This window comes from Apis mellifera, linkage group LG11 (assembly GCF_003254395.2).
Source record: "Apis mellifera strain DH4 linkage group LG11, Amel_HAv3.1, whole genome shotgun sequence".
Classification (NCBI taxonomy): Eukaryota; Metazoa; Arthropoda; class Insecta; order Hymenoptera; family Apidae; genus Apis; species Apis mellifera.
Window position 1 is genome coordinate 1328520 of NC_037648.1, and position 13167 is coordinate 1341686.

At 25.8% G+C, this 13167-nt stretch overlaps 2 protein-coding genes across 4 annotated transcripts in view; both read right to left on the bottom strand.

The window, feature by feature from the left end:
• Window positions 1-1645: 1645 nt before the first annotated feature.
• LOC410294 (dnaJ homolog subfamily C member 8) lies at window positions 1646-3699 on the bottom strand. The gene is made up of 6 exons (XM_006558787.3): window positions 3547-3699; window positions 3039-3197; window positions 2892-2958; window positions 2729-2823; window positions 2517-2656; window positions 1646-2404 (listed from the first exon to the last, which is right to left on the bottom strand). Exons 1-6 carry the CDS (start codon window positions 3622-3624, stop codon window positions 2170-2172), a joined length of 774 nt encoding a protein of 257 aa, XP_006558850.1. The 5' UTR covers window positions 3625-3699; the 3' UTR covers window positions 1646-2169.
• Window positions 3700-11414: 7715 nt separating this feature from the next.
• LOC408339 overlaps window positions 11415-13167 on the bottom strand; it is a 114397-nt gene continuing 112644 nt past the window's right edge. For all 3 annotated transcript variants that reach the window (XM_391890.7, XM_016914861.2, XM_006558790.3), the window contains one exon: window positions 11415-13008. In XM_391890.7, the coding sequence (XP_391890.3) occupies window positions 12883-13008 (126 nt within the window). In that variant the 3' untranslated portion in view covers window positions 11415-12882. The remainder of the gene's footprint in view (window positions 13009-13167) is intronic.

The window sequence follows — 13167 nt, forward strand, 5'->3', positions numbered from 1 at the left end:
CTTTCAGTCACATAAATGTCAGCATGTTCTTCATACACCCTGAGTGGAATTATTAAATTACGAATACACCGATATGTATTGTATTTACATTTTATATCTCATGGACGTTATAATGTACAAGACGAATACATTAATAAAAAATTTTCGAATTAAATAAAAAAACACAAATTATCATTAATGACTTATATTTTACAAAATGAATTTTTTATCGTATCAAATAATACTATGATATATATATTCATTTATAATTAACACTTAGTCGAGTGAATGAATTAAAATCAATTGAAACAAAATTAATTTTTTAAATAATCATAACTTATTCATTATAATTTCATCCAATAATTATAACTTATTATTATATATTTTTTATATATATAAATAAAAATCATGAATTTTTTTTTTATTTCTTCCATTATATTCATTATTATAAATATATTATAAATAAATGAGGCATTTTTTTCGAGAGTAATGTTTAAAGCTAATTGTTTTTAAGTCGTAATAAATCGAATATATTGGACTGATATAAATTTTATATAATTCGAAATTAATATATTGAAATTTATGGCATCGTAGAAAATCTCATTTGATGAAAAAGAAAGAAAAAAATAAATAAATAAAAAATAAAAATTATATCGCGTTACGATTAGTTCGATTTTATGTCTTTAATAAAAATTTCATTTTTTATATACACATCCTTTCATTCATTTATTCTCACGATTGCACTTGTACGACATTTACTTTCATATGTTAATAAGACTATTCAAAGTGACTTACAATGAAAAGTGCAATGACTTACACTTTAGAAATTTTCTCTTTACAATAATCTTATAAATTACGATTGGACCAAGTGTACGTTAAGATATAACATTCATTATGCGAATATCCTATTTGAAAACCGGAAGTTATAACTACATGGCCCGTTAAGTTATTTTCATAATAGTGAAACGTAATATATATTATGTATCATTTTGTTTATACGAGTTTTTAAATTAAACAAACATAATTTGTTTATATCTCTTGATTTTTAAACGAAATATACATCAAAATATTTTATATGATAGATGGTCTATTGTTACTTGTAGTGTATTTGAAACGATCAGGAAACAGCGGGAAGAAGCGATTAAAAAGATTCAATTGTCAATATGATTAGTGTATTGTCAGTAGTGAAAAAAATTTAGTTGTTAAATTTGATTGTAGAAACAAATTTTGTATATGTTATTTGTGATTAAAAGTGAAACAATAAAGAAAACGAGTATGAAGAATACTTTACTTCATTTGCATTACGTATGTATAAAATATATTTTTTTAAAACAATATAATGATTATATCACATAATTTTACGTAGCATTATGTGTATTCGTGATATCGTTATATAAAATAAAACTTTTTAATATTATATTACCAGAGGTTATGTTCAATAAAAGAAAATTTATACTTTACCTTTGTACTATATTGTGCTTCAAATCATTTTGTAACATTAAATATGTTATAACAATATTCATTCAAATTATTTGAATTATTACTTCAATATATACAAATTTTCTCAATAATAATTTGAGAAACATATAAAAATTTTATAAATATCAATTTAAATTTCATTTGGCAAATTTGACAACTTGAATATTTTTCTTTTTCAAAATTATTGTATCATGTCATTGTATATTTCAGATAAAAATATGAGGTACATGTATATCATAAAATTGACATTTGTTATCCAACAATTTATAATACAAATGTATATAATCTTAAGTTTTATGCAATAATTAGATCAGGTTAAGGTATTATATTAAAGTTACTTACTCGGGCCATGTAAGTATATCACAACTATATACGTTCATACATACATATACATTCAACAAACATACAAATTATTCTTAAGATACATACATTAACCATACTCACACTTTGCTGCTCAATGTATTCATTCTGTTTACAACTAATTCTCTACTTTGATACCTGATTTTGATGTATATTTAACTAGATTTAAATCGCAAATTTTTAATTAACAAATAAATTTTAAACAAGAACAATTCCAATTAGTTTTAATAAATTCAGAAATCTGATATCACATAGTGAGAACATGCTATTTAAACTACTTTTTTTTTTGCAAGAAGTATGAAATATATCAAATGAAAGAATCTATGTCAGGCATCAGGAACAATTATATAATTATCGTGATTCAGCTTTCGTTTTAGGAGGCCTAAAAGCTTTTAATTTTTTTGCTTTCTTTTGTTTTGTGGCATTAGCACCAGATTGAAAAGCTTTCCAACTATCAACTCTTGATTGTCGAGATTCCTCAAAATTTTTTTGCCACTCACGTTCTAATGCAGCTTGTGCTTCTGCAGATAATTCTTCTTCTCGTTTCCTTTTACGTTGTTCTGCATCTCTAGTTGCTAATTCTCTCCTATACAAGAAAGAAAAAGAAAAAAATAAATTAATTACAAATAATTGCAATCAATTTTGTAAACTTTTGAATTATTATTATTATTATTATTATTATTATTATTTCAATTAACCTTCTTCTTTCCATATCAGCAAAGAGTTTCATTGTCATAACCCAAACTGCATGCTTGTAACCTTCTTCTGTTTCTTCTTCAAGTATATTTGCACTTTCTGTTTTTCCTTCTTTTTTCATTTTTTTCTTTTTTTCTGCAATCTAAGAAATTTACAACCATTATATTTATATATAATATATACTTTTTAAATAAAAAAGATTCATTATTCGTACCATATGATCAGTTCTAGCTTTTGCTTCTTCAATAACATCCATGCATTTAGCTCTAGTTTCTTCATTTTCCAATGTTTTCCATGCTTTGTTAACAACTATAATCAAATAAATAATACTTATAAATTGAACATTAAACTTCTATGAAATAAAAATTGATATATACTTTCGAATGCTTGTTGTGCACGTTCTGCATCATCTTGATTTTTATCAGGATGTACAAGAATCGACATCTATAAAATAAAAATATATTATAATAATTAACATATATTCTAAAATTTATACTTTATAATAAAAAAAAAAATTAACTTACACGTCGATATTTTTTTTTGATTTCATCTATAGATGTGGATGGATCAATTTGTAATACTTCAAAAGGATTTAAATTAAAATAAGATGATCCGGGTCGTAATAATCTGTCGATTTGTTGTTTAGGAGTTAAGACCGAATCTCTTTTTTCTATTTCTTTTACCTAGAAGAAAGAGAATTTTTTACAGCTCATAAAATATCTATTTGTTTGGGCGCGAATATATTCGTACAGGTTAGGCTTATTTATAACTCGAAAGTTTATTGAAGAAATAATTCACTTTATAATATTTTAAGAAATGACAGGTATTAGTTTTTAAATAACGAAAAACTATATAATATATTGTACTTTAAATACGATTTATTAATATTGTTTAAAGCATACATAGTGACGTTTGTTAACCCTTAAAATAAGGTAAAAGTATTTACAGTTATATAATCGAAAATTATATCAAAAATTGATTTTTACACAGGTGAATATTCTAACGGTATCACATCATTTTGAATTTACATACTTCGGAATAAAATTCATTGAATTCGTCCTCTTTCTTAGTTGGACTATCACTGGATATATTCGAGTTGGTAGCAGCCATTTTGATTGTTACTAACTTCCATGCTGTTAGTAGTGCCGCCTGTTAAAACTTAACATTTCGAGTAAATTCATTTTTGATCTATTTATTCCATAAAATTGATGCAAAAATTTATTATTCTTTTATTCACCCATAAAAATATTTAATAATTAACCGATAAATTAAATTATTAAAATTAATTTAGCAATAATATATAAATAATATTATGTAACTTATATAAATAAAACAAAGATTTAATAAAATTATATGTATATATATATGTTATACACGATATATATAATTGGAAATGAAAGGAATTTAAATTGGATTAAATAGTCTTTTAAAATCTTATAATATTTTATTAACAAAGCTTAACAACCAATAAACAAGTGAAGTTTTATAGCGGTAACAAAGATATATTAGATGAAATTAAAATCGTACATTTAATATACACTGCATAAGATTTTTTTAAATCAATGGACTAACACTAATTTTTATAACTAGTCTAGCATGTACACATAACTACTTTCTATCTTCCATTAGGAAATACAGAATGCGTAAATAGGAAGGTGTAAACACTAGTACAACACTATAACATATAGCATATTATTATTTTTACTAATCTAGCATGATATCTAATACCTAATCGTGTACTATTGAACACCAGTTCATACATAAACGCATTACTTTTAATGTATCTATGAGAGCCAGTCTGTTTAAGGAACGCGATTACAAACACACACAGTTTCCTTGTAACATTTTCTTTACTTATTAACATACGTCACGTTCATCTGTTAACTAGTTACATGAATTGCAAACTAATTGTTTTTACTTACATACATCGACATTATGCAACTCGCCGCCTATTTTCTGTACTTTTTTTTAATTCTATATTTTTTTAACGAATTCTTTTTTCAAAGAATCTTAACATTTGTTGTCACAAAATAAAGATTTTTCTTAACTTTTTCAATAATATGATTAATTTATATTGAATTCAAGAATATATTGAATTCAGATTTCTTGAATCAATATATATATAATATAAAATTAATATAAAATGTTAAATAAATATAAGTTTATTAAATATAAAATAAAAAATGAAAAGAAACTTTACTGAGTTTTAAAGAGTTTTTAAATATATATATATTAATATAAACAATAAACTTGAAAAGCAAATATTTAGTGGTTTTTTTTTAAATAAGAAAATTATTAAACTATTTATTTAAAATAACAGATTTTGTACATATTTTAAATGTCAGCAACAACAAGGTTAAGATTCTATTTTTTTTTATTGAAGCAGTTATTAAAACATCAAAAACTTTAGTTGAACACGAAATAGTCAGGACATTGATGTTTTTTTACTCTTTTTTTTTTGTTTTTGATAGTGTACGTCGTTTGCATCATTTATGCATTATACTTATAAAAATGATTTTCTTCGTCATTTAAACGTAATTTATAGAATCAAATTTTTCACTTTAACGAATAAAATCACACACGAAATATATAATAAAATTTACAATTAAAATTCATATTATATTCTAATTACATTTCAATAAATTATCAAATATATATTATGAAAACTGATCGAAATTGAAATATTATCATATATGATTTAATATAGCTGTACACTATGCACTTCTAATGAATCCAACCTCTACGGTACAACATCATACAAACATCACAATAGCTTATCTCCTCTTTTCTTGTTTGCCACATACATGATTATATGTATATTAGAAATTCTATACGGACTAACGATTAATGATACCAACGGTCGAAGTTCGAAAAGCATTTGCGAATTGTTCGCGACGTTAAAACGTATGCTTACTAAAACTTCACACACTGATTTGAAAATCTCGATAACTATTGACTGCAAAGATTATGTGATATAAATGACAATAGATAATTTTTATGATCCTATATAGTTCTCTCAATCGATCTAACCTGATGATTGACTTATTCTTACAATTTGATTATTTATTAAATCGCACGTCTTAGGCCCGGTCACACGTGCAAATTCTAGAGAGATTAATAATCAAGAATGCGAATATATTTGGAAGTAAAATTCTCGAGAATAATTTTTGGACACTGCATCGAGAGTGAAAATTATTTTTAAAAGCAAAAATTACTTCTAAGAGATGTACAAGAACCCGAAAATATTGAGATACTCGGGACGGGTCGGATTGGCTCGGGTTGGATCGGCTTTGCTCGGGTCGACTCGGATCACATCGGATCCCGAAAGTATCTCATAGTTTAAGAATTTTAAAATTCTTGAAAATATTAGAATTCTCTAAAATTTCCAGGAACTGAATAACATTTTTGGATATTTTGGAAGTACACTTCGTTTACTTCCAAAAAAAAATTGAAAGAAAAAAATTTTCTTTTCTAAATTTTTAGAAATTCTGATATCGAATCGAGATACTTTTGGGACTCTGATAACATGAATTTGATCTGACCTGACATTTTTGGATTCTCGCACATTAATCTCTCGAGAATTTTATTCTAAAATGTATTTGCAGCTATACAATGTATGTAATACGATACAATGTATATCGATGCTCGTATGACCGAACTTTTATATACAATGAAATACATAAAGCTAGCTGTACTAACAATATCTAGAAATTTCTCTCTCTCTCTCTATTAATATTCTAATATATAATGCGTGAAACGAATGATTCCGTTTAATGAAAAACAAGCAGTATAATTGCGAATAAAATAATTAAATTTATAGTTACTCTCTAATGGTTACGAAATTAGAAAATTTCTATCTTTAAATTCTTTGCAAATTTTCTTTTTTTTTTTTTTTCTTCATTTGTTTTCAAGATGGACTGTGTTCCCACAACTGTGTGTTTCTCGTTCGGAATACGAAAGTACTTAAAAACATTCAAACGTGTGAATTAACATGATTCGCAGCGACGTACAATATATCAGAAAATATCACGAAGATATTAGAATTCTTTTACACGGAGTTGATCACGATGTTAAACATTTTTAATCGTGAAACTGTCTTATTGAAATATCGTTTGCGTTTAAAAGAACAGTCTCGATTTGAAGGTCCTCCTCAAGATTCTCGCGAACTTCTTCGTGAAGTTTCTGTCAAAATATATATATTTGTATATTTATATTTTTTTTTTGTTGTCCGTAAAAATTTACATCTATCTGACTTATCGATATGCACCCAAAAGCTTATCGTAATAAAGCGAATATGTTATATGTTATATCTGACTTATCAGAAATATTAGATCGCTTAGATGAAAACATGCGCCGAATAGCGTACAATTATAGGTTATAGACATAGAGATTGGTCGAATTTTTCATTGATGGGTCGATATATGTATACACTTACCAAGAGCGCAAGATGAATTCTTCGCAGAGAAGCTATAAATTTCCTTTTACCGATCGAGTAACGGTTATTGTACACTTATGTATATTTTATTCAGCGGATAATGGTCCTTTGATTTCGTAATTGATCTTCATATATATCTTGCCGATTTTTGTAGAAATTTAATATTTTTATAAACTAGTATATTACGTCAAAGCAAATTTTCTTTTTTGGATCGTTTCTATGAATTTTATCGCACTGTACTTGCTATAACCAAAAAAGAAAAAAACATATGACTTATCCATTAAGATGGAAAGAAAAAATTTTAAAGAGTTTTCGATTTTATTTTAAAGAGTTAAAAATGAGAAACCAAAGCACCATTGAATGTTATACATTTCTATGGGACATTAACACAGTTATTACGTCTACCATATACACACTTTTTAAAACACATTAGGTAGATCTCTCGTATCAGACATCTGTATATATTCATCGTAATTATACTTAAATTATAGTTTATTTTGCTGGAATGAATTTTTAATTTTATTAAATATCGATTTTTTTTTATTAGAGAAATTAAGATTTCGTGTTTCTTGGAAAAATAAAATTGTTAAAAATATATTATTATCATTATAATATAATGATTGCAATTTATGAATCGTATTATACGAGAATTGCTTTTCCAATTTAATTTAGAAGTAATTTAGAATTAAAATTATTCAAATTAATAAAATTATTTAAATTTATTAATTATTATTACTGAAATTGTATTGTATTGTCATAATATAAAGATTTCTAATTATGAATCATATTATATTTCTTTTACGATGCATAATTTAATTTCATTAATTTAGAAATTATACATAGGTAAAAATTAAACGAATCATAGAAAAAGAAAAAATTGTTAAAATTATCAAAATATTATACGAAAATTCAAAATTCTGAATTTTTAATATTTTACATATATAATCAACAATCAATCCAGCAAAATAAAGCTTGTATTATATTATTATTGATACAACACACTATATAAAAATTTGACAATAACATTCGCAAATATATTCGCCATATTTGGGGCGAATCAACGCTATATAATTCGCACGCACACGTATAAACTTTCAAAATTCTATTTGGCACTCTCCTAGTTTCGTGAAAAAGGCGAGCACGCTTGCTATAGTCATCAATTCAAAGACATTGCATCGAGTATAGCTTTACTCCTTCGCTACGTTTTTTGCTTTACACTATACTTTAAAGTTTTTTCCTTAACGTTAACATTGGTCTAAGAGGAGATATTTTCTTTTTAATCTGTTTATTTTGCATAAAAAATATCAATTGTTATCAATTCGCGAATTAATTATATATCCAACGTTCATTCGTCTTGCTATAATATATATGTTATATTGTAAATAGAATTTATTCAGTCAAGAGATATTTGAGAAATAAAATTTAATAATTCAATATATCGTATGCAACATATAATATATATTTCTGTATATTTCTTTTTGGTCTTCGAGTTAATTTTAAAATAGATATAATATAAGATATTAATTTTTTTATAAATAATTTTTGTTGATTTTGACTGAATTTTGATCTTTAAGCATTTAACAGATTTTTTTTTTTTTGATTTTACAAGTAATAGATTTGATTATGTAATTTTTTTTGATTTGCAAAAATATATATGTAAATAATTTTTTAGGAAAGAAAAGAATATTTTTATTTATGCTACAGAGCGAAATAAAGAGAATTGAAAATTATGAAGCTAGTGTGGATAGTGTTGATAGTGTTGTAAAATTTCTTTAAATATTTTTAGTTACTTTATTTACACGAGTTATAGACTAAGAATAAATATCTTACGACAAAAGCACTATTCTATATATATATATATATAGTCAGTACAATATATATATTCTGTTTTGTGTATAGACTTGCTGGATTCAGACAAAGTAATAATTTATCGTATAAATATTTATCTTCCAAATTTTTGATCTTGCAAATTATCCTTTGTAATTAAATTTATAATATAATCTTCTTAAATTGTTAATTATCATTAAATATTCGTTATTAATTATTTTAATTACATTTCTTAAGTTTGATTCATTGCAAAATTATAAATTATGGATCTCTTCTTTTTTTTTTAATTATTCTGTTTCAGCATAGATTTTATTAAGATACAATTTTGATACAGAATATTTTTGAAATTGCATTGTAGCATAGATCGTGAAATGACCCAATTGCTTTAACAGATAAAATTTATTACAATTGCAAAATTATCACGAAATTTAATAACAATTAAAGCACTGGTTATTGCATAAGCTCGTGATTTATTTAGAATTCTGCTTAGAATTTGATTTTGCGGATATTATTTTTTAATATATGATATTAATAAACCGAAATCGATAAAAAAACGGATAATATCCTTCGAAAAATATTTCATATTCCTTGGAAAAATTTAATTCTCAAATTTCTAGAAAAGACTTTTTTTTTTATTCTTTAAATTTTCAATTTTATAATCTTTTTTTATATCGATTTACAAAGAGAATACAAATTACTTTCTCAATTTGTTGTTTAAAATTGACAATTGAATTGTTCGTTTATTTTTAAGTTTCAAAATAATTATTATTTCACTTTTCCACGCCTGTACCCAGCATTCCTGTGAACTGTATTATATTCTGATCCACTATTTCGTGTGTCATGTCTGGAATACAAGAATGAATTGTAAATATACGAGGGAACAGATTTGTGTGGGTCACTAGGCATCGACACACATTGAAAACGATCCACGTTTTCAATTTAATGGATCATTTTTATTTTGTCTCAATGTGTGTCGCGCATTTATATGTTGCATTTTGATTTCGAGCTGTCAGCCATTTGGTTTATTATTATTATTATTATTTCTTATATTATTACTTACGTAGTAGATTATTATTTCGTATTTTATTATTATTACTATTATTATTATTATTTTTTAATTTCCTTTAAGACTAGATATCTTACCGATAGATCATTTAAAGGCTGTCAAGTGTTCCGTTTTGAAACGAAAATCAATATATCACAATAGTGTGTATTAAAATAAATTATAGTACTTGTCTCGAATGTTGATGTAAATTATCGATTATTAATAATTATATGTTTTGTTTAGATGTGATGATTTCTTTTCTTTTCTTCTCCTTTCTTTTCCTTGTAGATGTAGATGTATCTATATTTATATTTATATGCGTGTAAATGCAACGATGCGATGATATGTTTTTGTTATATCAAATTAACAGTTTTATATATATTTTTGGAATACCGTTTCTCAATTTGTTTGCCTATAATAGTAAATATATATATATTAATATTATGTGCGACCTATGGCTATCGTTATTTCAATATATATATGTATGAATTTCGTTTTGAGGTTAAGAAAAATCGTGGGACAATTTCTAGATTTCTTTTCTTTAAAAATTAGGAGAACTTTTAAAAGAAAATTGAAGATCAATAATCCAACTTAATTTAACTGATTAACGAATGATTATAGGATATTAATTTCATTATAATTCTATATCAATAACCTTACTTAGAAGATGCGCGTGAATAAAAATTTAACGTTCAGTACCAACTGCTAAAAAAAAAAAGATGTAACTAAAATTATTGCACTATATAAATTTACACTATATCGGATATTAAATTTTTATTCGAAGATGTCCAAGAGCTTTTGAGCTTTGCATACACTTTATCGTCATTCAATAGATGTAAAAAAAAAACTCGTACAGGACATTGAACTGCTTCCTGCGCGAAACGAAAAATATCAATTGGCAATTATTTTTTTTTTTTTTTTCTTAACAGGCTCGAAAAAATATATTCTCGTACACATAATGGCAGATTAAATTTTCAATACATTTTGCTTCATACAAGACTTTAAGAAGATTATTTTACTATATTTATATATATCTTTTCTCGTTATATATTTTTTTTTTTTTATTAAGAAAATTAAAAAAGGAAAGAAAAATTTTCAACGTAATCTTTCTCTTTTCTTTTTTTAAATTAAATTCCAAGCTAACAAAATTTTTTTTCTTTCGAACATCAACATGCTATACGTAATATTATTCACGATTCTTCGATAATTTTATATATCTATAATCATTTTCACTTTAATCGAAGCAAAAATGTTTCTCACGTTACGAAAACCGGTATCGCCATTATCGCGACACTGTATGCTAATAAATATAACTACGTGGCTACTGTTTGTCCTGTTCGTAGGTAAAGAGAGCTCTCCTTCCCTTAACAAACTATTATTAATTTTCACGATGCTTAATGGCGACGATCATTTATTAGCAGGAAGCAGAATATCGCGTTTCATATTATTAATCCTTTAACCCTTTAACCGGTCATACGAGTCAACTACGTCACTTGAATCTCTTGATTAAATCTCTTAACTATTCCTTTACTTATATAATTTTTTGTTAAAAATAAATTATCCTATTTTTTTTCCTTTTCTTTTTTTTAAGAATAAGATTATAGAAATAATTCTTTATTTACCCTTTCCAAAGAATCTATGTATTCCTTCTGTAATTTTCCATATATAAAAAGAAAAAATAATTGCAAAGCTATATATAAAACAGGATTGAAAATCTGGGTTGAAAAGTAAATAAATTTTTCAATACAAAATAAAGGTATGTAATAAGACAATTGATGTTGAGAATTTGATGTAATTTTGATTCTGGCGAATGTTCAAGATTTTTGGATGAATAATTAGTCCGGTTAACAGGTTAAACAATCTCTTCTCTTCTATTCCAAATAAGCACACCCACGAGCACACGATATGGCATATGGATTTGTCCACACAAAGACACTCGCTCACAAACAGTCAACAGATGATGGGGAGGGCGCATCTTATCTAACATTTGCAGGATTTTTCCTGTGAATGAGCGACATTTTTAGCTGCCTTAATAAAAATTCTACACCATTCTCGTCGCGTGGGAAACGCGAGGGTGTATTTTTTTTTTTTTTGTGTTTCAACGTGCAAGCGGCTATTCCGAATTTGGAATTAAGAAACTATGATGATCGATTTTTATTTCTTCTTTTTTTTTTTGTGTGTGTTGGAATTACTTCTCTTACTCTTCTGTTACTTGGTGTTTTTTTATTTTTTTTCTTGTTGTGTAATATTGCTTGTTAACTCTTTGACAGTATGTATGTGTGTGTGATAAATAAGAGTATTTATGAAATAGATAATTTTGGAAAATATAAGTATTCTTTTTAAAATTTTTAAAAATACCAACAGATCTTTCTTTCTTTTGAATCCTTTGAAATTTTATGAATTTATTATATGACAGTTGTGATCAATGGATTTCATAATTGGATTCAAATTGTTCGTTAAAATCGTCGGCAAGTAACAGATCTTTGACGAGTTTTTCCAAATAAATACACGACAAACACGATTACACTAAAAGCATCATTCCAACATGCTTCAAAAGAGTTCTTCCCTTCGCAATTAATATAAACTTGCTAATAAAATCTATCTCTCCTTTTACTTCTATCCTCACACACAACATTCTCTATTATTATTATTTCTTTAATTCTCATACTCACATCCACAAACTATAATGAGAATATTCAAATCAACTTGAAAATAACAATACAGTGTGTATATATATATATATATGTATACGTGATTCCTCATAAATTTGTTGTAGTCGATACACAATCAAATAAAAATATATAACGATATGATAAATTATCATTTTGATCAGCGTGCAACAAACGTAGATATGTATATGTAAAATGTCCATAAAGAGGATTATTATCAAGATGTGAAAGAAATTTACACAGAATTGGAAATATGGCGAGTATAGTTCACCATGAATGAAGTAAGCCACGTCCAGAGGCTCGTTTCCGGTTCACCCCCTTCACCAACGTCCACGCTAAGACCTTGAAATTTACAAAGTCATACGTGGAGAACGGTGGAGGGGGTCTGGCCGCTATGCTTGATCCACCTCGTGACAGACCTCCATATAGTCTGGGTTGTGCATTATATCCTTGATCATGTCCTTTAGGATTGGGTAACGAGGAAAGATTGGATACACTTTTGAGCTATTGTACTCCTCCTGTAGCAGATGATACATTAATGTTATGTTAGCTGATAAATTGGATCTTGATTGCATAGAGTGATAATTAGGAGAGGAAAGATGAGAAGATTGTGTTTCATCTTCTTTGGTTGGAGAGAGATTGGTAATTTTGTCTCTTAGTTTAAAATATTTTATAAG

What these genes read in the sequence shown, in the direction of transcription:
- LOC410294 (XM_006558787.3), bottom strand. Translation starts at nt 3,624, where the DNA reads ATGGCTGCTACCAACTCGAATATATCCAGTGATAGTCCAACTAAGAAA. An exon ending in TCAAAAAAAAATATCGACGT is followed by an intron (nt 2,959 to 3,038) that starts GTAAGTTAATTT and finishes TTTATTTTATAG; the next exon opens with ATGTCGATTCTTGTACATCC. An exon ending in TGCACAACAAGCATTCGAAA is followed by an intron (nt 2,824 to 2,891) that starts GTATATATCAAT and finishes ATTTGATTATAG; the next exon opens with TTGTTAACAAAGCATGGAAA.